We start from the raw sequence: 27,931 nt of genomic DNA on the forward strand, positions 1-27,931 counted from the left end.
TAGCGGTATTGATCAGCACACACACCGTCATGGAAATGAATGCTTCAGCTCAAATCACTTGCCGTTTGAGTATGAGTAGTGAGTTGAAACAGAGTATTGAAGCGGTGTGTAAGCAGTAGCATTACACCGCTGCAGTTCTCTGGTAGGTGAACAGCTTGGGAGCTTAAAAATTCTCTTTATGAATTGCAGTTGTCATTTGTCAACATTCTCAAACATACCTACAGTGTCGCCATACCAGCGCCGCATAACTTTGGACAGCTTGACAGACTGACTGAAACATTTTCCATTTCCTAATTTTATTTCCTTCTTTTCAAACAAGTTATTCCATGTGAAGTTTAAACTTGAATTGCGGCATTATTCCTTTTTTCTAGTTGTTTCTGGTAAACTATTTTGGATGTAAGAACCTCCCCCAGGGAGCACTAACTGTCTGATATAATATTAATATTTTCTCGAACATATTTCCATTTTTGTTTTTTCAATAGTTTGTCTCCACGACGAAAACCCAACATCGCCGATTTGGCTGGGTTAATATGTTCCATGTTCCATTTTTCACAGTTAGCCTCTAAATTATTTATCATTTTTATTTATTTCATTCGCTAAAATGACTATATCTTCAAGATCTATAATCCTATAAAAGCAATTCCTTTAAATATAGCGCAAAAAGTAAAGGAGACATCAGACAACCTTGCTTTACCCCAGAGAACGTTTCAAAACCATCCGAATAATCTTGAACTGTCCCTTTTCGCAATAACGATCTGTAATACGCATAGGGTCCGGTGGATTCCGTGCATCAATACAAAACAAGCATTAAAAAGCTATTGACATAAGGAACAGAGTTATTACAATAGACTTCTCGAAATACATACCATCACGAGGCCATCTCAAATGACACACCAGCGCATCACTTTCTAGTAGGAGAGAGTCTTTCCAAGAGTCCCCGAGCCAAAATTCTTAAAAAAATGTATTGAAAGTGTTCAGCTGCATCATCCTCGAGCTCACATAGAAGCGCAGGAGGCACTTCTTCAATCCTTATTTTTCCCATTCTCCCTAAGCTATTCATTTTCCCTATAGACAATACTGCCTCCGAGTTGAAGTATGGGATTTCTAAACATCTCTCATACACACACAATAGAAGCTTAGAATTTCACACTCAGCACCGAAATCTTTTCATACTTGAGAAAGTTATGCGTGCAATTATTAAAAAACATGAGAAATGCTTTAAAAACTTGTTCATAATTTTTCTCTTCCGATTCGCTTTAGAAAACAAATGTATGTTAGGCCATCTTGTTGGATTATCGTCAAATTTTTTGATAAGACAACTGTCATATTTTCAAAAATTCCAGATTTTCAACAAAGTACTTTACACATCAATAGTAAATGCCAGTTTTCTCTTTAATCCAGTTCAAGTAGCTGGTGACGCGCACGAATCCAGCTGGAGCACCGGAGGCACAGCCGTTCTTCGATACGAATGAAGTAACACCTACAAGAACACCATTCGATTCCAGAGCCAATGGACCGCCAGAGTCACCTTGACAGGTGGAAACACCATTAGGGGTAGCTACACAAATGGTATTACTGGTCACAGTGCTGGTGCCGTAGGTGGAAGCGCAAACCGAGTTAGTAATGATGGGGAGACGCGCATAATTCAAATTTGATGCAACTGACGATGCTGCAGAAAGGAAACAAATACTATAATAAAACAATGACTAGCTTCGAATGTGCCAACTTACTGTCACTAATGCGTCCCCAACCAGATATAATACCATAACTGCCAGCATAACTGGAGTACGAAGAAGAAATGGAAGGCAACTTAATGGCTGAAATTTCGCTGCTATAAGACACGGCTGGAATCTTAATTAATGATATGTCATTGGCGAGAGTTCTTTCAACATAGCCAGTGTGCTGATAAATAGAGCTTGAGGTTACGGTATATGAGGCCTTAGAAGATGTGCGTCTAGTGCTGCCCAAGTATACAGTCACCTTGGTAACTCTAAATAATAAACGTAAGAAAATAACTGAATTCCACAGAAAATATTTTGGCTACTTACTTGTTAGTACAGTGAGCTGCAGTTAAAATCCACGTGGAACCAATCAGCGAACCGCCGCACCAAAAGTTACCATTGCTTCTAGTCAGAGACAAACCAGCCTGGTAAGGGAATTGACCAGACGATGCTTGGATACCATTAGTTATGCGTCCGGATAACACTGGGGATGATGGTAAGTCCTCAATGAAACCAGGTTGGTCGGGAACGCTGTAAGCTAAAGCGCTAGCCAAAGCTAGTACGAAAACGATGAGGATCTTCATCTTGCGTTGTAATGGATCAAATGGAAACAACTGTACCGAACCAGTGTGTTGTAACAAGTTTTATACCCACAAAAAGGGTGGCCGATTTGGGGCAGTAAATCAGAGAATCAGTGATAAGGTAGTACGCAAGCTAAGCGATTGATGGAAATTGTAAATTTAACTTATCTGCATTAATACTAATGCCCACAATACAGCCAACAAGGGATTTTAATTTCCCAGTTTGTCTTATGTGGTGATTTATAGGGACAATCGTCAGTTATTACATATCTACTAATTCTATGGGCGATTCATTTGATTTTTATTACCAGATTTTGTGAGGTAAATAAAATATTTATGGTTCATTCCAGTAGAAATGAATGCAAGTACTGCAAGCTTTTGACTGGTTTCCATCTGATAATTACTCGAAAACGATTTTTATGCTCGTGCACTTGTGCGAATTATGTATTGAGTTGCAAAAAAACATGAAAAAAATAAATGTCTCGTGGAGCAAACAGAACTCCGTTTATTTCCAACACCTTTTTGCAACTGCCATTAGAAATTAAAAACTGAAATTAGAAATTAGAAAATAAGTTATTCTAAGGCAGGCATTCCATTCTCACGATAGCGTAGACGCCTACTGCCTTTGTTGTATCACCATCATTCCTCTTATTTGGAAATATTATTGTTGTTGGTATTTGGTGTTAACTAGTCTTAAACAAAAGTGTCCTCACAACAAGAGATATTGACATATATTCAGACAGTTAATCGGCCCTAAAAGCTTTAAAAACACCTTATATTAACTCGAAGACAGTAAAAGAATGTATCGACGTTTTGACAGAACTATCACAGTACTTTGTAATAAACCTGCTCTGGGTGGCGGGTCATAGAGACATAGAAGGCAACTGCAAAGAAAATGAACTGGCGAGATTGGGTACCACATTACCGATCCAACCAGACAAAGCAAACATACCTACACCTTTAGCAACTTGCAAGATGCTTATAAAGAAACACACTATCAGTGCTGCCAACAGACTATGGTATCAGTCCCTGACCTGTGCAACTAGTAGGATGACGTGGCCGGAATGGAACAGGGGCCGCACAAACCGACTGTTGAAACTAAACAGGAAAAACATGAGAAATCTTCTCGGGGTCCTAACGGGGCATTGTCTGATTGGTAGGCATGCCAGTAGACTGGGAGCGCCCTATAACGACTATTGCAGAACACTTTCTATGCGGGTGCATGGCTCTGGATAGAAGAAGGTTCAGTGTTCTAGGAAAAAGCTCCCTGAATAACTTGGCAGAAGTAGCCAATATAAAAATAACAAGTCTTGTTAGATATATCAAAGCCACAGGTTGGTTCAATGAGGACGATGTAGAGTAAGGAGAGAGGATAGCCCCGGTGGTATCACAATGGGTCTACAGCAGGATTAGGTGTGTCAAACGACAACCACTATACCTACCCATCTACCTAGAATCGACTAGCACACACAGCTGGCGGCATCTATTGACAAACAGCGGAAACTTAGTTGCGCACCTAATATTTTTCTTATACTTTTAATACTTTTTTCAATCAATTGCAAATTTATTTTATTTCATTTATACAATTTTATCTTTTCTTTCCTTTTCATTTATTTCAAAAAACTCAAATATATATTTCTTATATTCTTTCCTTGGTTTTTACACAATTTTATTTTATTGTTCTTTCTTGGAAATACAATTTCTTTCTGTTTCACAGTTATAATTTTTTTTCTAACAATTTCTCTTAGTTATAAAACGTACAGTAATAAAACTACGCTCATCCCTCGGCGACTGTTCCGGATCCTGGGATCTCGTTTCTGTAGGGGGCTTCTTGATTTCCTTGCTGGATCGGTGCGTAGGCGTGCAGGAAGATGAGTAGACACTTTCCCTTTCACGTCCATTACTGTGTTGATACAGTAAGGATTTCTATATTTTCCTCCTTTGCACTAAATGTTCCTTTTGTAAATTAGTCCCACTGCCAATTTGGTATTTTTAATATCACTCTCTACTTTTGTTTTTTGTACCTAAAAACTTAAAGTCATTTTCTAAATTGCCCCCGTGGCGATTTATTTTATTTAGCGGCACTCGTCAAAAACTACAAGTCGTGGAAAACTTTTTTTTACAGTAATTCAGTATACGAACAGGCCGAGCTAAATATTTACCTCGAGCGCCAATTATGTTTTGAGTTGCACAAAACATGAAAAAATTAATTGTTCTCTAGAGCAGATAGCTCCGTTTATTTTCAACACCTTGTTTTCAAGTGAACTTAGAAAGTAAAGATTGTTTAAATGTAAAACTTAATTCTATGGTAGCGCTCACGTAAACTGTGGATATTCCATGCCCAACTAATGTTAAAAGTAACTAGAACTAAACATAAATACAGCAAAAACGACCGTCGTAACATTCACAAGGAAATGCAAACTCAAACTTAAGCCTTCCAAGGCACATATGTGGCCTAAAAAGGGAACTTCTCCTTTCTTATTCAGGTAGTAAAGGAAAGACAAAGAAGACCATACTAGGACGATCCACCAGGTTTATCGCTATAAAAATCAATGATAAATAGTTTTAAAATAAACCGGTTTAATAGAATCCTAATAAATTAGAATCCTCACAGGAGTTCTAACAGGGCATTGTAGATTATATTATCATCTTACTAGCCTAAGAATATGCTATGGTATGCTAGTACAATGGAACTTACGGACCCTGTAGGGAGGAAAATCAAGCCGTCAAACATGTACTGGCAACCCCTTGGTAAACTTACATTACATCATAAAAAATTCAATAATCGAAATTATATAATCAACTTGCAATAAAAATCAAGAGCATGATTAAGAATCCTTTAACAATGCTAAGAGTATCTAAAAAAGGTCAATAAGCACAAAATTCCAATCAAAATAGGTAGGCGAAGGCATGTCAGGTTATTGTATTAAAACTCCGTTTTAAATTAATTGAAGGCATCGCCAGAAAGAAGAAGCTGGATGTTCATAGAAATGCATAAGAACTAGGAGAATTAAATAAAAGAGTTATTAGAAACTGCAGTGACACAGCAGGTAGGCCGATTGGTCATTGATAAAAAGTGCAATGGAGTGATTTCAGATCATATCCGTTCGTGAAGTCCACGCAAGTGGGGAGTGGCCAGGAAGATTCTTCTACGTATGGTCCAAGCAGCTCACAACTTCCGGGCTTTACCCATGTATCTTCTAGGTAACTTCCGAACTAACTACACTAATGACGGCCACTGCGAACGAATAAGGATTACGACGTGAAAGCATGCTCCTGGAATGTCCGGTCCCTTAATGCGGCAGGTACATCTGTCAAGCTAATATCACTGCCGTCTTCGTCGCCAAGTAATTACGTTCACTCCGGTGGATAAGCGTCTCGCAATCAGGTCCATAAAAGCGAGATTCTTTAACCTCTCGCTCATTTGTGTCCACGCACCAACAGAAGAAAAGGACGATGCGGCCAAAGATTCCTTCTATGATCGCCTGGAACGTTCCTATGAGCGTTGACCCCACCACGACATAAAAATCGTGCTTATCGGCTTCAATGCCAGGGTGGGCAAGGAGGGAATTTTTAGTCTCACAGTCGTGAAATTCAGCCGGGACTCAAAACATGGTAGTCTGTAGCCTCAGATTCCCCTATAAAAAATACACCAAGCTACGTGACTGTCTCCTAATTGAAAAATGCGAAACGAGATCGATCATATTGTAATAGATGGAAGACACGCTTCTAATGCTTCAGATGTACATACGATCCGAGGACCCAACATCGACTGACTCGGATCTATTACCTTGTTGTAACCAAATTATGCACACACCTGTGTGCGGCAAAAAACGTGCATCTAACTACGCAAAGAATGTTCGACATCGGAAAGTTGCAATCACAACAGGTAGCCAGAAGACTCACCACTCGACTCTCCCTCCTGCTTCCGGAGAGTAGTACTGCGTAGAGTCTTCTAAATATCGCCTATAAAGTTCTAGTGTATTGTGTGAAAGGCTGAAGCCCGCCATCAACCAATTGATTGGTTTAAGACCTGGAAAGTCCACCATCGCAACTCGCAAAGTCTCAGAAATGACCCATGAAAGAAGAATCGACACAAACCACCGTTTTGTCGATTTATAGCTGTTAGATACCAAACGAAGTTTCAGACATGTTAGTTCTCTGTCATGTGACTTCTTTAACCTGATGCTGGAAAAGGTCATTCGAGCTGCAGAACTTAATCGCTCAGACACATGCCGATGATATTGACATCAAAGGCCTTAACAACCGCGCTGTTAGTTCTGCCTCTTCCTAACTGAATAAAGAAGCAAAGCGAATGGGTCTGGTGGTGAACGAGAACAAAGCGAAGTACCACCTTTCATCAAACAAACAGTCGTCACACACGCGTATCGGCACCAACGCCACTGTTGACAGTTATTATTTCGAGGTTGTAAGAGACTTCGTTTATCTAGGATCCACCATTAACACCTATAGCAACGCCAACCTTGAAATCCAACGGAGAATCTCTCTTGCCAGCAAGCACAATTTTGGACTAAGTAGGCAATCGAGTAGTAAAGTTGTCTCTCGATGAGCAAAACTAACATTTTAGAAGGCTCTCACCATGCCTGTCCTAACTTATGGCGCAGACGCTTGGACAATCACAATATCTAATGCGAAGTCCCTTAGAGTGCTTGAGAAAAAGATTATGCGAAAGATTTTTGGACCTTGGCACGTCCGCGACGGCGAGTACTGCAGGTGATGGAACGATGAGATGAATGAGCTTCCCGACGTCATAGAAAAACTGCAGCGAATAAAGATCCAACGGCTTCGTTGGCTGAGGCATGTCGTCCGAATGGATACAAATGCTACGGCTCTGAAAGTATTCAGTGCAGTACCAGGTAGAGGTACCAGAGGAAGAGAAAGGCCGTCGCGTGGCTTCACTTGGTGTGTCCAACTGATGCCGGTTAGCACAAGAAAGAAGCAACTGGCGCGCTGTCTTCAACTCGTCCAAATTCGCGTAAGCGGTTATCGCGCCAATTACGGAGAAAAAGAAGATATTTCCTGCCACCTTGCTCTTTTAGTTTCTATTTACTGGACCAATTTTTGTTCATAGTCAACAGATTTTTGTCATAATTTGTAATAATTATTTCATACTAATGCTTATTATGTCCATAACACACGATGTGAAGAACTAAATGGTGATGCCATCCACAGTAACGCTACTTTGTTCTTAACGTCAGTACAGAAAATAAACAAGCTTTTGTGTACAAGTAACTTATTTGTTAATCAATCTGTTAGTATTATAATTTAAATACGGTTTTTTTCTTTGAATTCCCTTGCTTTTTCTTCTATACGTTTCATTTGTTTCTATGCTGACGTGTCAACCAAGGGGAGGCGCAATCGTGTTTTCTATCATTATTGGTTATCACCCGCGAGGTACTAACCTAACATATATTTTAATGAGCTTTGGATACCCTTTAGATTCGGAAAATAGCCAAAATATGGATAACTCAATCTAAAAACTCAGACATGGGATGTAATATAGTTATAGCCTAAACTAACTAATATTTTCGTTGAAACCAGTTTTTTTATCAATCATAAGACCTCTTTCGCCAAGAGTTAGCAAGTGGCGAATAGATGAAGCAGCTCATAGAAACGAACAACGCGGGAGAGAGCTGCCTTAAATTGCATGTGTTGGTAAGGCAGTGCGTTATACCAGCCTAATGAGTTATAGCCGAAGAATGACAGAGAAGCAGATTGCGCCTTCCGAATTCGCCGTGTCGTAAGAGTCTATCAATAAACAAACAAAAGGAAGGGGAAATACTTGTTTGTGAAGAAGAAGAGTAGGCGGAAGAAATGGAAACAACCAAATACAAGATATTATACGCACACAAACATATTTTCTAGCCACGGCGTCTTCCGCATAAAAACGTAAAAAACTGCATATGGAGGGTTTATTTTAACTTGCACTTTAACAAATTACCACGCGGCACTTTGTTTGCATTAGTTTGTTTAGTTTTAGTCCCACAAATCACAATATTCCCAGCCTTTCACTGGATTTTCACAAACATGCAATTTCTCCTACTTTTGTTTGTTTTGTATTGCGAAGAGAGCTCACGTCAGACTTGTCAAAATCGCAAAAATAAAGTAACTGTTTTTTAATGGCGCCACCACAATTCGCCTTATCTATAGCCATACCCGCTAGCGGCGAATGTTACTCGATAAATTTGTTGTTGCTTTCGCATGCAATTTTTCGTCAAGTTAATAGAGCATGTCGAGCGTTGCCGACATATCGCACCCTAAATACAAAAGGGGCACAACTCAAAATTTTCCACACTCGAGCTTGACTTGTTTACACAGAAAACAAACTATGTGACATATCACGCTGAAATTTGCCATGTAAGCTTATAACAGTCCTACCAAAAAACAAAAAAATTATTTTTGCCATATGTCATCCGCGGACCGTTTTATTGATTACGTCTCGTTCATATTTGAGCTTCTACTCATTTTGAGTTGTGATCCTTTTGTATTTAGGGTGCGATATGTTCACTTGCTAACTCTTGGCGAAGAGATGAGGCGTATTATTGAAAATAAAACAAGTCTGAAGACACAACAAGAAAGGCGACGTTAGAATGTTGCAATTATATACATATGTTGTTATATTTATATTTATATACAACAGGCATACATATGTATAATTAAAAATATTTCATAGGGTTTTAATGGCCACATAGTCAGTGGCTGTAGCTGTTCTCCATTCTGGAGGAACATTGTTTTTAGACGTAAATTTCATTCGCGCCCACCGTTACATCAATTTCGAGATGTCTTATCTAAATCTTATCATCATTCTTTCCTTCTTTTTTCCTTGAGATCATTGCAGAATCCTTTGATTCGTTTGCAGAATTTGTATTAAATACTGAATTAAAAAAAAATTGAAATTGAAAACTTTAACAGAGAACCATCAATTTAGGGCCCTATATTAACATTTTAGAAACACGTTTTGCCCATTTTAAAGGTAAAACTCTACTATTGGTATAGAATTAATTTTAAGTTTATTATAAAACCAAATTCAATCGGTAAAACCTTTGTTTTGACTTCCCTATGACTACGAGTCATTGTCGCGAATAACTACCCCGTTTATTTTATGGCAACAAGCAAACGTAATTAATAAACAATCTGGCCTCTCCGGCAACTCTGTTGCAGTGCATTTCAAACTGTTGGTTGTTTGACAGGATTGTTTAAACGGATTTTGTTTGACAGCACAATTTGACTTGTAGTCAGAAATGCACTTTTAGTGTTTTTTTTAGCAAATTATGGACTGTATTGTTTCTGGTATAGCGAAAATTAGTTTTCAACAGAATTTCGAAGATATTTTGGTGGAAAATCGGTGAGTAAATTATGATATAACTCTGTGTATTGAACTGAAAGCTGAAAATCATTTGTAGCACCGAAAACATGGCTGCCCGCGCAAATGATTTGACTGAAGCAGGTAGTAATGTAATGATACACGGCAATAACAAAGACAACATTGCGGATAGTGGTTCAGAATCGGAATTGAATATTTCCAGTGAAGCTACCACGGTGGAGGACGTTCATTCAGATAGTCTTTACAGCACCAGCACTGCCATGGTGAGCCTATCTCAGCGACGCACCTTACCGGGCCGCAGTTGCAAAGACAACATCTTAAAATTAAAAAGACGAACAATCATGAAACCAAAACGCCACAATTCTAGATCATGTGATTTTTCTGTGCTCCGTCCTTCTGAAATCAGAAAAATATACTGTAATCAAAAACTTACCAGCTTTCGTCCCACTAGTTTAGAGACAATTTTCGAGGAGCCTCAACCAGAACCGCGCCGCGGTCAGGCTGCATCTGTGTCAAGCAATACCACCTTACGTTTTATTGGTCTGAAGAAAATTCGACGTTCACTCTCCTTTTCTGATGGATTAAATACAAATAAAACACTGGCAAAACAGCGACGCGCCAAAATAAAAAAAAATTTTGGCCGACGAAGCGTATGCAACAAAATATCCTTAGACGACTTTATTGACCGGTTAAACAAAAGCTTTGGCGACGATACCGATATAGATGATGCCGCTTTAGACATTAATACAAATAATTCGCCGGAAGAACCAATGGAGTCGGACACATCTTCTACATCAGTTGTCGCTGAACATGGGAATATTAGTACAAAATATGCAAATGCAACATCAACTACGAAGACTGAGTACGAATATACTAGAGAACGTATACAGCATGCGTTATATTGTATGCCATATTAAATTTTCACAGTGGTGTCTTGTCTGTCGACAAGTACTGCAGATGTGAGTTTAAGCGCTGCAACATTGCAAGCCAATTGTTTAGGAGACATACTGTAGGTATATGTACATATATCCGATATTATAATTCCGCAGATATCAATTTATAGCGTTCTTTACCTGTAGAATAACTACATATATAAGTTTTTATTTTAACCGCATATTTCATTCTGAAAATTGTAACTGGTATGTATGTTAATTCATATTCAATCCATTGCTTTTAACCAATTAAATTTAAGATGTTTAAACGGGTGTTTGTGTGTCATTACATAGCTGATGAGTGAAATAAATGGTATCAAAATTGTATTTTTGGCTCGTTAGCTATTTGAACGAGTAAGCGACTTCACAAACGAAAACTATAAGAAACTCGAACTTTATGGTTAATTAAATGAACAAAACCCAAACAACAAAAACCACTTCATAAGATTTACTATATAAAAATTATTAAAACATGTTAAATACCGTATACATACATACCTGCAAGCTCATGAGAAAATCTTTATGGTGAACTCATTCCCCATGTATTCATTCCACCTACATTTGCCGAAGCTAAATAAAAATACGTAAACACATCCGTACAATTCTAAATTCTAAAGTTGATTTTTATTTCACACTACTTTTCGATGTAACTATTCTTCTAATATTAAGTATTTAACCTTCTGGACTTAGAAGATCTATAAAGATGTTTGGTGATACCAAATGTAAGTGATTTTGTTCATGCCGTTTCCACGGGGTGAGTCCAACGGCTGTTAGATGAGTAGATTTAAGAGTGCATATGAATAGGTAGTGTCGTGCCTTACTTGCCAGACTTATGTTTGTTATGTCGCGATCGAAGGAGAAGGTTAAGCCGCTACAATATTCGGAACGTAATTGCGACAAAATATGGTAATGTTGGTATCATGAGGCAGCTGAAGCTCTTCGTCTGTAATGTGTGTCGGTTGGGCTCCGTTGGCGGCAATCGAACGACGGGAGTTTATAAATGCGGTAAGGAACAACCGATGAAGGTCGTTTATAACCTACCTGTATCATGGCAGGTCCAGTGGATGTCGAGTATTGTCCCAAATTTCGTCTGTCTTGTCATGGAGATTTCTCTTGACGTGCCTAGGAGGTGGCTCACTATCCAATAAGTGCATACAGGGGTTCCTGCAGTAGTACACCAGCAAAGATTACTAGCTGAGCATAGTATTACACTCATTATCTCCCCCATTTGAAGATAGATAGGCCCCGTGGCCGCCCTGAAGGCAGATAGCACTGGCCAACCGATTGCCTTAAATGTCGCCAGCAATGTTTCTTTGTCTTCGCTTCAAGTTCTACCGGCTGGCAAATTGAGGATCTTGTGATGGTTTGGACTTTAGTGGCTGTTGCAGTTATGCGCGCCGAGAAGAAGTGCAACTACCGAAGGATACATCCAGTTACTTCGGTGGGGGTTATGGACTGTCAGTATTGGTGTGTGAACGTCATTACCGGACGCCAATATCGAACGTGAGCTGTCGGTTCGAGTGATTACGTATCGATTGCTGAAGTCTTTTAATTTTAAGAAGTAGCACAACTTTCAACAAGTCTGCGCTAGGATGGTCCTGCGTAAAGAACCCAACAAAGAGTGCTTTCCAAGGACTATTTAGTGCTCCATGATTGGTCATAAGAGGTAAAGCAAACTGCCTAAGCTAACCCTTACATTTTCCGTTTATTTATGGCCGAGTACTTGTATGCCTAGTAAGATCTTAATAACCTTCATCCTAGTTATACCTAAAGTGGACGTTGATTTCGTGAAGTGAACCAGCGAGAATATTCAAAGAGTTGACTGTAGAAAACTACCCAAAATTTTTGGCAATCACAATGGAAAAGACCGTTGCAGGTTACAGCTGCCATCCGGACATTCTGAAACGTATAGCCGGCATCGGTACCCTCAAAATACCTATCAATAGTTCTTAACTATCCGCAGCAGTTCCACGCAGCAACATAAACTCCTACTCTGGCTCCCCAACCTCTCCATTATCACTTCGCTTCCACTCTCGTGTGAGATCCACTCAGTAGCATTTGAAAAAATTGTCCATCACTAAACTGGATAAATCTTCTAAACTAGTAAATTTTAGGATTTCGTCTCAAACTCTTCGTCCATAGTCCACTACGAGTTTGCAGTAGAATCTAGCATGGAAATTGTGACCAGCCGACTGAAACATACATACATACATGTCGTCGCAAAAAAATCAGTTTTTAGCTTTGTGACACGATTAATTTTGCCTATGCGTTGTTCACAGCGTTTCTACCTGGAACCGTTTGCACTTTGAACGTTTTAAAATCAGCCTCCTGTTTTGCATTGCGGACAAAAACAAAAATAGAACATTCCACCAGCCAGTTTTCCACCTGTGCAAAATGGTGGTGACTTTCATGTTCTATTTTTGGTTTTTGTCCGCAATGCAAAACAGGAGGCTGATTTTAAAACGTTCAAAGTGCAAACGGTTCCAGGTAGAAACGCTGTGAACAACGCATAGCAGCATAAATATAATATATGTATATTTCCATACATGTGCTGTAGTGACCGACTGTCGCGCCGCTTTTTCTGTCAGAACCTGGCTTCCGAGTAATAAACAAGTCATCTTTAAAATTCTTTTTTTTTTGGAATTTAAGATGTGTCTGGCGGGATTTTACATCCACAAAAAGCCAGGGTGTTCAACGATTGGTATTGAAAAATACCTATTTTCGGTATGCAAAACTAAGTGCTCTGGTGCATCAAAGTTTTGAGAGTGACATTATTTAAAAGGAAAGGTTGGCAGCATTAAGAAATGAAATAAAAGACTTAAAGACTTCATTGTTTTTAAATATGGAAACGAGGTCCGTGTATGAATCAAAAAAGCTGTAATTTGTTCTGATGTGATCAACGAGTGACAGTTAAAGATTCTGTGAACGTAAGAGTTAATTTCACCGCACATGCAAAGATCAGTGTTATTGGCCCCTATTTTGTGCAAATATACGCTGTCATAAGTACATCCTACTAGTATTTTATTTACCATTTTGATAATTTTGACATCAAAGGAAGTTTTATGAAACCAAGGTTTTGTCGGCAATCAATCATGCAGTTTGGCAAAAGGTTTGGTTTTTCTTCTGAGAATGAACGAAAGCCATCATACCAATCCCTGAATATTAAATTTCTTATAATTTTGAGTGCCTCTTCAATAGTGAATCCTACGCTCAATATTGAGCCGTAGCAGACAGCTTTTTTTTGCAATAGCATCGGCTCTTTCATTTATTGGAATACCAACATGTCCAGGCGTCCAAATCACGCGAACACTGTCAAAAGCGTATTCATTTACCTTTTGTAAAGAGTAACACAGCAGTTGTTGGAGCTTGCTTACTTGAGCAGCAGACATGACCTTAAAATTCTTGAATACTCGTGAAACAAATTTTGTGTCTACTTCGAATTCCCGTATTTTACATATTTCGTACTTTCAATTCGCTTGCCATTTTTAAATTATTGTATTAAGCAAGGCGAATCTATAAATGCACATACATATGTACACACGTCTTAGTTTTAAAGCGTCTATAGAAAATATTTGAAAAAGTTATTTTTCTCCCATAAATTTTAAAGTTTACTTCGGAAAAAATGTCCAATATAATAATATGAGAAAGAAAAAAAAATTATAGGATAAAATTATGATCAAGATTCAATAATTGAATCATGGGATTGACGGAACTTGTTTCCAATCAGCCCACTTTACAATGGATGGATGAAGCGTCCAAAGGAGGCTTAGCAAAGCACAGTACCAGCACGAAAAAGCTCCTCATAAAAAACCATCTGCCAGAATCGGCTTAAAACTGTAGGTCCTTCCATTCGTGGAACAACATCAAGGCACGCGCTACAAATAGGAGAAGGATCTCGGCCAAACAACTAACAGAATTGTACGTGCTAATTATTTATTTATTTTTAACAAAATAGTTTCATATTTTTTCAAACGCAGGGACAGAAAATTGGAAAATTCAAAAAATGGAAAAAATTAGGTAAAAGAGCCACGACGCAAAAGTGGCATTAACTAACTCGTAAAATCATACACGTGACCTCGTTTTACCTGGTGGTATTTAAGAATCTAGAAATGCAGCATTTCTTATACCTCGTTCACATATAAGTAGATTATCTGGTTTTTCGTGATTCACTCCCAATCTGTAGTTAAAAAGCAATATTACCCATATGAAATTTCTGTCCCGAAATCTGAGATTATAAAATAATCCTAGATCATAACCACACTATTTAAATACAACACTGTGTTATCGATAATTATTTAATACGTTCACATATAAGTAGATGATCTACTTCTTCGCGCTTAACTCAAAATCCGTAATTAAAAAGCGCGATTTTCCATACAAAATTTCCTCTCCAAAAATCAGATTATAAAATAATCCTAGATAATAACGATACGTTTTGACATACAACCCTGTGTTTTCTGTGTTATCGATAATTATTATTACGAATGTAAGGAGAAACATCAAAATAAAATTCTAATTCTAATAAAATTTGTGTTAAATATTATTAATTATGAATTCATTTTACAGAAAAAAGTGTGTGTTCATAAACGTTTTGTCCTCTTATTATATATGTATATATATGTATAATAGGCGTGTACACCCTTTTTGGGTGTTTGGCCGAGCTGCTCCTCCTATTTGTGGTGTGCGCTTTGATGTTGTTCCACAAATGGAGGGACCTACAGTTTCAAGCCGACTCCGAACGGCAGATATTTTTTTTTATGAGGAGCTTTTCCATGGCAGAAATACACTCGGAGGTTTGCCGTTGCCTGCCGAGGGGCGACCGCTATTAGAAAAAACTTTTTCTTAATTTTTGATCTTCGAGCCGACTTTCTCTCTCTGAATTCCGAATGGTAGTCACGCACCAACCCATTTGGCCATGGCGGCCGCCCTCATATTACTTATTATAAAATGTAATATAGAATATCCCATGCTCATGTCGTTCCAACGACAGTCGGTTCTACGTTATCGAAACGACCCGGATTTATATCCGGCCAAGGACTGTCACTTCAGCAGCATTCCCTATATATTATATGTATGGAACGGGTAGATTAATTTTGAGGATTTAATGCTAATTACTGCATATGTGAACGTAGTTTAACTCCCAATCCTTAATTAAAAAGCGAAGTTATCCATAGATTTCCTCCAACTGTTTATTATTAGCAGCCAATTGCCATATCGTTGGTAATAGTTAAACAAACCAAAAACACCGAAATATTCCACCAAAATAATTTCTATGAATATTATTTTATTTTATTTATTTAGTAAATTAACTTACATAATTAAATTATATAAATAAACTGTAAAACTAGGCAACTATATTAACAACTGTGGTCCTCGGCCTAATATAGATTGATCAGATAATTATTAAAGTTGTTTAAATTGAATAATAAATACCACATCTTTTTAAGAGCAATATGGTATTGGTAATGTGTTCTGAAGTACCATTTTTTAACAATTTGGGAAAACATATTTCATTGAATAATTGTAGTTGCATACTCTTAATAAAGCTACAGTTGTAAACTAAATGTTCGAAAGTTAGTGCGCTGGTTAGACAAAGTTGACATGTTGGCGGTGGTATTTTCTCCATAATATGTTTGTGCGTTAGTCGCGTATGGCAGAGCCTTAAGCGTGTATATTTTATAAGTTCATTTCTGGAAAAATTATATGGATATTTAATGACTAATCCTTCTTCGTTGAAACTTTTGTACCCGTCAATGTATCTGCTCCATTTATCTCTATTTATTTGTGAGTATTGGTATTTTACTGACCTTATGATGTCATTTTTGTTAATAGTTTTTTGAGTGATGATAGGTGCTGTTGTAGCAAATTTTGCGGCTTCGTCAGCTAGTTCGCTTCCACGGATGCCAACATGACTTGGAATCCACATTATTCTTATCTTAGTAGGGCATTGGATTAATGCATTTCTGATATTTTGAATAGTCTCGTTTTTGTGTTGTATGTTAAGCAGTGCTTTTATGGCAGATAATGAGTCAGAGCAAATCAGATGTTTACCTTGGATTACTTTACACGTATTAACGGTTCCTAGCAATGCTTGAGTCTCAGCGTTAAAGATAGAGCTGTTTTCATCAAGACGAAAGAGTTTTTCAAGTCGGAGGTCGCTACTAATAATTGAAAACGAGGTAGCGTGCTCCGTTTTAGAACCGTCTGTATAAATTAGATTCCAGTTTTGCAATCTGAATTTGGAAACCACTTCCTTAAACGTTGTTATAAAGGCTTGTGGATTCGTTGTTGATTTTGGTAGTTGCATTAGATCAGTGACTATAGAGTTTGTACTGAAATGCCAAGGGGGTTTTTGAGGCGAGTATAGTTTGTATGCCCTAATATTAATGCCAATCTTATACCCATTTTTAATGATAGCACATATTGCTGGGGGAAATCGTAGGTCTCTTTTCCTTGTGGCCAATTGATTTATATAGTGACCAACTGCTTATCCGTGTACAAAATAAGTTTTGGGATTTGTTTAGATGTGATCTCTTCGTATCTACTGATGATATCTGGGATGCCAGTCTCGGCATATATATTTTTTATAGGTGTAATGCGAAAAGCTCCTATGCTGTGTCTTGCTGCGGCATTGTAAACACCCTTGAGTTTATTGAGTTTTCTTTCCGAAGTGTTGCCGTATATAGCGAGACTATAATCAACTTTCGAAAGCACTAAAGCCTTTGTAATCTTAATGACGCTATTAGGATGAGCGCTACTGTGGTATGATGTTAGACATTTAATGAGATTTAATCGATTAAATAACGATATTCTTAAGGCTTCTATGTGTGCCGCCCACGTATACTTATTATTAAAGACTAATCCTAGTATCTTTAGTGACCTAACATATTCTATTCGCTTATTATCTATAACGATATCGCTTAATCTACAGCTAGTCTTCTTACATACATGTAATAGTTTTGTTTTGGGAAATGATATACGCGAACCAGAGTAATGGCACCAGACCAAGATTTCTTGGAAAAACGCCCTTAATCTGTTCTTGAATTCTTCCTCGCTCTTAATTTTTGCTAGCAGGTAAAAGTCATCTGCGTAAATACAATAGTTGAAGCATGGGTACCCAAGCATTATTTTGTTGATATGTTCTGTGCCAATTTTAAATAGTATGACTGACAATGGTGAGCCTTGAGGTATACCGTTTTCAAGTGGATAGGTTTTTGTATATATGCCGTTAATCCTAATACCGAACTTTCTGTTTGATAAGAATGAGTGAATATATCTGAGCAATTTTGGGCCTACTTTCCATTCCATCAGTTGATTGAGAATTGCATGCTTTCCAATACGGTCATATGCCCTTTCAAAATCGACTGATAAAATGGATATGTGGTGCCGCCTGGATATGAATTGTGCAATCTGGTTATCAATATGCAGAAGTGCATCTAACGTACTTTTCCCTGACTTGAATGCCATTTGATGCGGGCTTATCAGCTTTCTCTTAGATAAAAACCACGTCAGTCTTTTAGCTACAATCTTTTCGAGAATTTTTGCGGGGCACGACAGAAGGGAAATCGGTCTGTGTCCGTTAACCTCTGTCGCTATTTTCCATTCTTGTGGGATATGTTCTATCTGGAATATCTCATTATAAAGTTGGATGTACCTCTGTTTTATGCCGTATGGAAGGTGTTTTAGCATTGAATAAGATATTTTATCGAAGCCAGCGGACTTACCTTTGGCAGTATTGAGAGCAGAATCAAATTCTATCAGAGTTATTGAATCTTCTAAGAAGTTGGCAGTGGTATCTACTATATAACTTCTGGAAAGATTTATATTTGGTTTGTTGGAGATAATGGAGCTAGCGAAATTAGAGTCTTTTGATTGCTCTGACCATGTACTGGCAAAACTTTGAGCTATGTTGTGTGGGTCTGTCACTGTTCCCCCCTCTTCCGTCTCCAATACACGTACATGCAGAGGCGTTGCCTTCCCGTATAGCTTGTTAACTTTGTCCCATAAAACCTTAACAGATGTTTGTGGATTAATTGATTCAATGAATTTGGTGAAGGAATTTCTTTTAGCGGCTTTGCATTCTCTCTTAAAAATTGCATTCGCTTTTTTGTATGCTATTCTGTTAACTACTGTTGGTTGTTTCTTAAACTCTCTCCAAACTGAAGTTTTTAGGTTGCGCAAGTTGGATAAATCCTCATTCCACCAGTATGTAGTGTGTTTGCTAAACTGTTTTGTAGCACGTGGTATCGATTGAGTTGCTGCTACAGTAATAAGCCTGTGGAACACCGCTGCAGTTTTATTTATATTGGAGGATACTAAAAATTTTTCACGAAGAGTCTCGAGCTTAGTTTTGAACTTGGCCCAGTCTGCTTGGTCGGTGTTAAAACGTGTAAGTTTGTTAATCACTCTGTTTGAGTTATAGGTATCTCCCATTTTAGAGAGTTCAATAAAGATTGGGAAGTGATCATTACCGTGGAGGTGTGAGTCAATTTCCCAAGTGAAGAAAGGGCGAAGATGTGTGGTAACCAAAGACAAATCAATATGAGTGAAAGTTGATCTAGTCGAAAAGTTGGTTGGAGATCCATCGTTTAGCGTACACATATTTGAATAGAATTTGAATAGAAAGTTTTCTATGACAGTTCCTCTTCTATCTGTTTGAGGCGATTAAAATCACCTAAAATCATTGTGCCACACTGGTTATTATCGCAAAGCACACGTAAATCATTAAGTGGTATATTTTCCCCAGGAGTTAAATAGATAGAACAAATTGCAAATGTAATTTCGGCTTTTATTATTGCAGTCACCGCGCACATATTCGGGTTTGATGGTAGAAAATTATGTTGTAGCGATTTCTTTACAAATAAGGCAGTGCCACCTTGAATGAGTAGTTAGGTGTGTTACTTGGAGAGCAATGATGTCGGGAGAATATTTATTGATTATTAGTTGAAGCTCATGTAGATTATTATAGTAACCTTTCAGATTCCACTGCAGAATCTTTAGGACCATAAGAGAGATAGAGAGAAAAATAAGTCTCATCAAGTATATATTAATTCTATACACTTGAGACAGACTTATGACGGGTTCGGGACAGAAGCAACAACCACCACCAGCCGTAGCTAGTGGTACTCGTCGCTCCCGCCCTGAGCCCGTCACATCAGCTTCTTACTCCATCGACATATCCAAATTAGGAGGGCTATTGCCAAGGTTGGGAGGGGTGTTATATTGTAAGTATTGTTGTATGACTGAAGAGTCGGATTGCTTTAAGAAAGAATAAAACTTGTCACTAGTGGTACAATTGTTGTTGTTTATTTCATTTGGTGTTGATATTTTTGTAGAAATTGTTGTTGAGTTTTTGTTAGTGTTTTCGTTTTCTTTTGTGTGATTTTCGTAAGTGGGAAGTGAGTGAATTGCCTCATTATTCGAATTAGGTGCGTTATTGGATTGGTTGTTTTGAATAGTTTTTGATTGAGAAGAGAGACGTTTTTGTCTCAGTTCTGTAGCTTTTTCAAGTGTTTCTGTTGGAATGTCGTAAACTTTGGCTTGGGATTTGACTTTTTCTATAGCTGTTTTGTATGTACATTTCGTTATGGTTTTTATTATAATTGTTTCTGCTCTTGCTTTTATAACAGGGCAGTTTCTGTTGTTGGCTCTATGAGCATGACTGCAGTTAATGCATTTAACCTCTTTGCACGTGGTAGGCTCGTGAACATTTGCGCTGCATACCTCGCACTTTTCATCGCTTCTACAATATTTTTTGGTATGCCCTAATTTGAAGCAGTTCTTGCATTGGATAGGTGCTTGTATATATGGTTCGACCTTACAGATCAGAAAACCAATTTTTATTTCCTTAGGAATTTCATATTTCTGGAATGAGAAGATGTGCAGTGAGGTGTTCACAAGCTTTTGATAGTCTGTTACTGCTTGATCTCTAAGGCCTTCTACAATTTCTTTATCGGATAGGTGCCTTAGTGAAGGTGCAAAAATGACACCTTTGACAGTGTTTAAGGTTGGATGTAATTCTGATATAATCGGACAGACGTTGGCTAAGTTTTTTGCTTTAAGGAATTTATTTGTTTGCATGTCGTTTTTCGTAAGCACTAACAAATTCCCGTCACGAGTAAAGGAGATTTGTTGTGGCGGTTCAGCACAAATATTTTCGAGTGCTTTCGACACAAGAAATATATTGAAGTTGTTAATGGGCTTTTCCGGCACTGTACTTTTAATTATAACAAATTTAGGGCACTGCACTTTAAATTGGGGGGTTTTATGTCCTAATAGTAGGAAAGAAGTAGTGCTGTTGATATTCACTTCATTTTTTTTTCGTTTCTGATTAGGAGATTTACGAGCGCTGTCCCCTGGATCAAGCAGCTCGTAGTAGTTCCCTCCAGAGGAGGACGCCATCTTACACCAAAGAAAACACGTGCAGGTTAAGTATTACGAGAATACAGAAAGAAGATAACAACAGCTAATCTGTTAATGCGCAAGCGATCGACAATGACTGTTCTCAATGAGCACCGTTTATCGACTGTAATTTCTATGAAGAAAAACCTTTCTCAACAGTATTCACAACTGGGAGCCAAATTTGCCGCATGTGAACGGGTAGATTCATTTAGTGGATTTATTGCTAATTACTGCATATGTAAACATAGTTTTACTGACAATAAAAAACACTTTAATGCAATTAAAACTATTTAAACAATTAATTTGTTGACATTTTGAATAGTAATTTGTGGAAGAAAAATGAAGGAAATGAATGCGAATTAAATTCTTTCATGGTTTAAGAAATCATTAGAATGATAACTGGATCTTACCATACCCAACCATAAAATGTCATGATTCTGTAAGCTTGAGACTGAGAAATATCGAAATTTATAATCTCGAATAACGATGGGAAGTCAATCGCCCCACTTATCAATTCGAAAACGAATTATTTTAGCCAAATGAGCAAACAGCGACTTCTATATAACAGAATTGGACAGCAAAATGCAAAGAACGCAAAGCATAGCGGGCAAGAGACTTTCCGGACAAAAATACGACTTTGCAATGATGCTACTTAAATATCTGGGAAAAGAGATTCTAGAGTTAAATTCCACGCTTTCCACAAGATTAATAATTTCACCTGGATTGGATAATATAGAACCATCAATGTGGTAGGAAGTAGGTACATTTAGGAGGACGAGATTTAGAGTAAGAGATATAAAAACATTTCTTTGTATTTATTCTTTTACAACAAGCAACGACGTCATCTAAATCAGATTGAAGATTTATGCTGCTGTACGAGCAGTTACAAAAGAAAATCAGTCTAATTGAAACAACAGGAAATGTAATTAACAAAAACTATAAAGTGACGCAGAATATAGTACTTCCATCAACATTAACAACGCATTTCCGAGAGGAGAGCTAGGATTTAACCATTGAGTAATAAGGTGGAGTAATAAAAAATACGCAAAGAATATAAAGGGTGATCAATTTAGAGGCATCGGATTTTAAATTGAAATAAAACAACGAAAATTTAAATTGCCCCATCAATCTTCATTATTTTTGTGTAGAACCATTCATGATATTTACAAGTATATTTTAAAGATAAACTCTATCAAGTGTTGCCCGCAACTGTAATTAAACACCAATTTCGGATGACTCGGTGGAGGTCAGTATCTCGTGAATATTTTTTGTAATGTCGAATCGAAGCTGGTTTATTCCCACAAATAAAAGTCCAAAGGTGCGATATCACACTATCTTAGTGGCGGTCCACTGGAGACGAGAGATAAATTGGTCACCGAAACGACGACGCCGATTGATTTCAATGGATGTAAGGGCTATTCTGGAATGGCTTCGGGTTGCTCTTCAGCACAAATATGACAATTTTGCTTATTGACGCTGCCACTTAGCCAAAAACGGGACTCATCGCCATACATAAGATGGCCTGAGCGTGCGGTGACTACTTTTCACAGACCGTCGAGCTCCATGTTGTTGAGGCATACGTCTTTCCATGATGAAATTGTCAAATGAATACAGAAAAAAATATGTATTTAGTTTGACAGTAGACACACGCGAACTGTCAAAAAATTCTATTCGAAAAATTAGCTTCAATCTGATCACCCTTTACAGTGAAACCTCCCTTGGACGGACACTCATCATCAGTCACCTTTTTTATATCAAAAAATGACAGCTTCAAAAGTGACATCTCCCGAAATAGCGGGCTATTCAAAATAACACCTGTTATTGGAAAACCCTTTATATACAATCAAGAGATGCCGGACTCGATACCTGCCCTATACTGTCAAGAGCATGAAATCGAATTGTCTTGACGTTAATAAAGGTGAAAACTTCCGATGAACGACACTCGAAAGTAGAACCAGTAAACGGCTTCCAAAGCCCAAATATATGTATATGTATGCATGTATGAACGTTACGTAATCGAAAAAACAAAAACAAGCACTCATCCATGAATGCTAAAATACACGTAAATACATACAAACCTACTTACGTGTGATTGCAGACGAACCGCTACTAGATTACGATTGCGTAGGAAATTTGTAATTTATAATGTTAGATTATCAATCAAGCATTTTTATATGGCTTCTAGCTTAGCTAGCAAAGCTTATTGGGGCAATAAACTCAACAATGTTCGTAATCCGTGCCAGGTAGGCGCACTTTTAAGTAAATATCATATGATATTTTTAACTCCCCCTGTCATTTTGGTCACCGAAAATTCATATTATATTAAGTCAGCTGAATTGAATGTAACGGTCATATTTTGAATTTAAGGGTCAGAAATTGTGAATTATTAAACTTACGTGGTTTTCTTTCACAATTATTTTAAACAAATGATAGCCTCTCAAATATTCTTTCTCGAATTCTAGACCTTAATTCTATTACTGTAATATTAATTTTCCCTTACTTGATTTCCTGTATACTTCTTCGTTTCTTCCTGGTCTATAGAATTATATGAGTTTAATGCCTTTTGTACTGATATTGAGACTGCTAGTTTTGCCTTTAGAGAGTTTGTGTGATATAAATTTTAATGAACTGAGAAAACATCAAAACTTGATAAAGAAAAATTTCAAAACATTTAAGTTATCGAGCTCCATCGCTCATAATGATAAATATTTTGAAGAGAAAATATAATAAATATTTATTTACCAAATTAATGTCTAACAAAATTTAGAAAAGACATTTAAAATATTAATTCAAAACTAAAATACAAACTTTACAATATTTGAGATTAAAACGTGTAGTACAATAATTACTTAGTCCTCCCATAATATCTGTTATAAGTTAAGTCCATTACAGATATGAAATTATAATATTTTTTAAAATGAATTATATTATATTTTATAAATTATTAATGTATTTATTTCTATATGGCAATAGCTTCTACTTGTTAACATTTAATTTTTCTTATATGGCAATGCCCTAAAATTGTACTAACTACTAGATGTCTTTTTTCTACTTCTAAATTTGAATTTTATAAAAGGATTACCTCCGTTTGGTAATCGGCGGTGAGCAGAGCTAAGGTGCTTGCCAATGACTACTTTTGTAGTGTGGCTGGCCGCTGCAAATCAGTTGTTGCTCTTGCTCGCGCAGCTTACTAAACGCGTTTGATCTTTTTAGTTTTCCGGCGTTTTTCTTACCTTTAACGATACGTTTTAAAATAAACGCAACTCTACAAAATACAAGAGTTATATTCATGGTAAATCAAATTTATTGTAAAGTAATTACAACTCCACAATGTTAGTTTTATTTAATCATGTAAATTTAAAACCTAACAAATTTCATTTTCATTCGAAATGATAACCATTTGCTTTACACAAGCCTTTAAACGATTAGGCTGTTCAGCTATTGCAGCACGCACGGTTTCCATGGATATTGACGTCGATAGTTTAACCAAAGATTGTTTGATATCTTCCAAATTTTTGTGAGGTCTTCGACAGGCCACGTTCTGCAATTCTGATCACAAACTATAGTCTAATGGATTCAGATCTGGCCAGACGGTCAATCTTCTACGGCTATCAACCCAGGAATATTGTTCTTTAGTTACTGCTGGGTGGTTTCAGCCTTATGGACTGGAGCGGAATCTTGCTGAAAGGTCCAACGCTCTCCATTGAAGAGAGTACTGCTCAACGACATCTACACGCCTTCCAAGACATCAATCTGATACAATTTTGCCCCTGCCTTAACCCCTTTTTCGCAGAAATGAAGAGATATAACGCTTTTTCAAGACATTCGTCACCAAACAATTACGGGAGCTGGATGATGGCCACGCAGAACGATTGCAACAACATTTGTTGTGTCTTTCAGAGGTAATGAATTTACCTACATATATTTAATTTCTGTAATTTTCAAGTTTCCGAAACTAAAAGAGGTATTAAAAAGAAAAGCATTGGAAAAAACACACATAAAAATTCCCTGGCCAAAATTGAACTTTTTAAGCTACGCATTCCATGCAAATGGTTTGGCAGTGACTTGGGCAAATAATTTTTCTCAATGGACACATGTTTTTGTAAAATTTCTGTCTAAATTCCGAGGGCAGAATTCACATAAACGCTTCTTTTCCTTCTAATTCTGGAATAATTTCTTGTTCGTGTAAAACGCTGAATGAGAAACCGCAACTCCCGACGCAATGTTTTAATTGTGCTTCGTCAAGCTAGATAAGCTTCAATTAGGGAAAATGCCAAAGATTTAATGAAATATTTGCGTTTAATATTCTGCCTCATATGGAAAGTGTCAAATATTATATGAGAATTTATACAACCAATATGAACCATATGAAAAAAAATAAAGCGGACTACTCATTAGTCAGATTTCAGTTTCTCTACTACGCCAGCAAACCTTCAGTATGTTTGTAAAATTCAATAATTTCGGAAAGTTTTATATCGATGTTTTACAATAATTTTTCATAGTTGATAGTTGCAGTTTGGGAACTTTCAACTGAAAAAAATTATGAAATACCTTTAATTATTTATAATTTTTCATTCTATTGCCACCATCGATGCTGTCAATTATTTCGTCAGCGTTTTTCTCTTCTAACCAAATTTCGAGCTTCTTGTTGCCAAAACAGTAGCGGATAACGAGGGAATGGCGTAACATAACATAACATAGCCCTGGACCCTGTGCTATAAACTGTTAACATTGAAACTTAAAGCATAGAATGGGGGTTCCGTTACAAGTTAAGCAACCTCGAGTATGCTGTTGGTTTAGTTGTTATATCAAATCGCCATGCTCATATGCAAACACAGAAATCACGGGTCGCAGAAGAATCTGAGAAAGTGGGTCTCATCACAAACACAGATAAAACTAAATCTATGCGAATCAACGCCAGCAATGATGCGCATTCCAATATAAGTGGCAATCTAAATACTGAAGAAGAGCCTTGCTCTTAAATACTCAAAACTATTTTTTTTTTCGTTAAAAAATTTAGTTTAGTAAAAATGTTATTTAAAAACAAAAATGGATGACTGATTTTACGTCAGCTTCTATAACTATTTGTGCCTCTAGGAAAATATGAGCAATGAGTAATTAATGATTTATGTACAATATAATTAAAATAAACTCAAACATACACACTGATTTTTATAAAAATGTTCTACTAAATTCTAAATTCTCATCGAATAAAACTGGGTCTTATTTATCTTTTATGTACATACATGTGTACGTATAAATACGCTATATTTTTTTACGGGTCAACAGTTTGTTTTATTTATTTACAACACCAGAATTGGATTCAATCCAATCCAAGTATGAAGTGATGCGAGTAAATACACCTGGCCAGCCAACTTCACATCCAAGGGCAATGCCAAAAGAAGTGGCTCCAATCAACACAGTCTCTTCACCATCGTTGTATACCAATGGACCGCCGGAGTCACCATTGCAAGTGGAAGTGCCACCAGTAGTCTTAATGCAGATATGCGTTGAGTAAACTGCGCCGAGGAACCACCTGTTGCATACAGTATTGGACATAATGGGTACCTCAACCCAGCGCAATACATCGGTGGCACTTGTGGCACCTATGCAGAGATGCAAGTGAAATATAATTAATAAGCAAAAACATTCTATTCCGATTGTTGAACTTACTGTCGCTAATCTTTCCCCATCCAGAGGCAATCACTTGTTCGCCTTCGTAGGTCGAGTATGAGGATGATATTTTAGGCAAAGCAACTGGTTGGATGTATTCTAAAATATTCAAAATTATTAGATAGAAGGTAGATATATATTTTTTTGTTGTTGAGGAAGTGTAAAATTACGTACCGTTAAATTCAATAGAAACTGGAAATTTAATAAGGGAAATGTCGTTCAAAAGAAGACTAGAATCCCAATCTTCATGAATGACTATATTCTTCGCAGATACGTAAACAATTTGTTGGTTATTTTCTGTTTTATCAGTGCGATTCCAAGCGCCCAAATATACGTCAACGCCAGTTCTGCAAAAATAAGACACAATTAAAAATGGTGTAAAAGTTTTCAAATTATATAATGCCCAGAAATATAAATAAATACGTATGAACGAATTTTTGTGCTAGCTATTAGGAAATGTGTCGGTCAAATAGCGAGACTGACACAAGGAACAAGGAAATACGCCTGCGCCTTTATCTGGTTTTGCAACATGAAATAAAATAAAATGTTTTACAGCGACAATGACGTTATTTAATAGCTGCACACGCCTATAAGTACTCGCACTTACGCCCCGTCTGTGCAATGGGCAGCTGTAACCACCCAACGATCAGAGATCAAGCTACCGCCGCACCAAGCAGAACCTGCGGCAAAGTACAACAATAAACCAACTTGATAGGGGAATTGCATAGGTTCCGCCAAATTGCCATTGGTAATACGTCCTGTGTTACCGTTGATAGGCATACGGGGATTTAATGGTATTTGTGGATGTACATCCAACGAGGCCACTTTAGACCAATCAACTTGGTTGGTGGACGCGATTGCGCTGCCAATAAGGCATGCAGCCAAAATGATTAGCACTTTCATCTTTACTGTTGAACTCACAAAGAACTAGCCGATTGATTTTACATTGATTGGTTTTATACTTTTGCATTATCTAGAGTCGTACTTGTGTACTTGTGGCACATGGGCGAAAATGTATGGTCGTGAGGAACCTCGATAAGATAAGTATTAATTTATAGCACAGAATACATCTAAAATCGGTCGGATATTATTTATAGCAGCCATTATGGTACTTACGAGTATAAACTGGTAATCAAAAACTATGGAATTTGCTTTGAAATCAAAGCTACAATATTAGTCGTCTATGTTTATAAAATCAGGATTTTCCAAATTGTGAGAGCAAAATGTGACGGTTAGATCGAGTTTCTCATTACGCCCAGATGAAGCAGTAGAAGCATT

The 27,931-nt window shown here is 37.3% G+C and overlaps 2 protein-coding genes across 2 annotated transcripts; one reads left to right on the top strand and one right to left on the bottom strand.

Annotated features, from left to right (window-relative positions):
* Positions 1-1,272: 1,272 nt before the first annotated feature.
* Positions 1,273-27,564, bottom strand: LOC129241962 (transmembrane protease serine 9-like). Its single transcript, XM_054878512.1, has 7 exons — positions 27,261-27,564; positions 26,828-27,000; positions 26,654-26,752; positions 26,279-26,586; positions 2,049-2,335; positions 1,731-1,990; positions 1,273-1,669 (listed from the first exon to the last, which is right to left on the bottom strand). Exons 1-7 carry the CDS (start codon positions 27,554-27,556, stop codon positions 1,368-1,370), a joined length of 1,725 nt encoding a protein of 574 aa, XP_054734487.1. The 5' UTR covers positions 27,557-27,564; the 3' UTR covers positions 1,273-1,367.
* On the top strand, positions 9,534-11,188 carry LOC129240953 (protein tantalus-like). The gene is made up of 2 exons (XM_054877034.1): positions 9,534-9,668; positions 9,727-11,188. The coding sequence occupies exons 1-2, from the start codon at positions 9,595-9,597 to the stop codon at positions 10,562-10,564; spliced, it is 912 nt and encodes a 303-aa protein (XP_054733009.1). The 5' UTR covers positions 9,534-9,594; the 3' UTR covers positions 10,565-11,188.
* Positions 27,565-27,931: the final 367 nt, after the last annotated feature.

The sequence above is a fragment of the Anastrepha obliqua genome, chromosome 3 (assembly GCF_027943255.1).
Source record: "Anastrepha obliqua isolate idAnaObli1 chromosome 3, idAnaObli1_1.0, whole genome shotgun sequence".
NCBI lineage: Eukaryota > Metazoa > Arthropoda > Insecta > Diptera > Tephritidae > Anastrepha > Anastrepha obliqua.

Excerpts from the sequence above, each read along its gene's own strand:
- LOC129241962 (XM_054878512.1), bottom strand. The coding sequence starts at position 27,556 with ATGAAAGTGCTAATCATTTTGGCTGCATGCCTTATTGGCAGCGCAATC. Across the intron at positions 26,587-26,653 it reads ATGGGGAAAGATTAGCGACA|GTGCCACAAGTGCCACCGAT; the intron begins GTAAGTTCAACA and ends ATCTCTGCATAG. Across the intron at positions 1,670-1,730 it reads TTGGGGACGCATTAGTGACA|CATCGTCAGTTGCATCAAAT; the intron begins GTAAGTTGGCAC and ends TCCTTTCTGCAG.
- LOC129240953 (XM_054877034.1), top strand. The coding sequence starts at position 9,595 with ATGGACTGTATTGTTTCTGGTATAGCGAAAATTAGTTTTCAACAGAAT. Across the intron at positions 9,669-9,726 it reads GATATTTTGGTGGAAAATCG|CACCGAAAACATGGCTGCCC; the intron begins GTGAGTAAATTA and ends AATCATTTGTAG.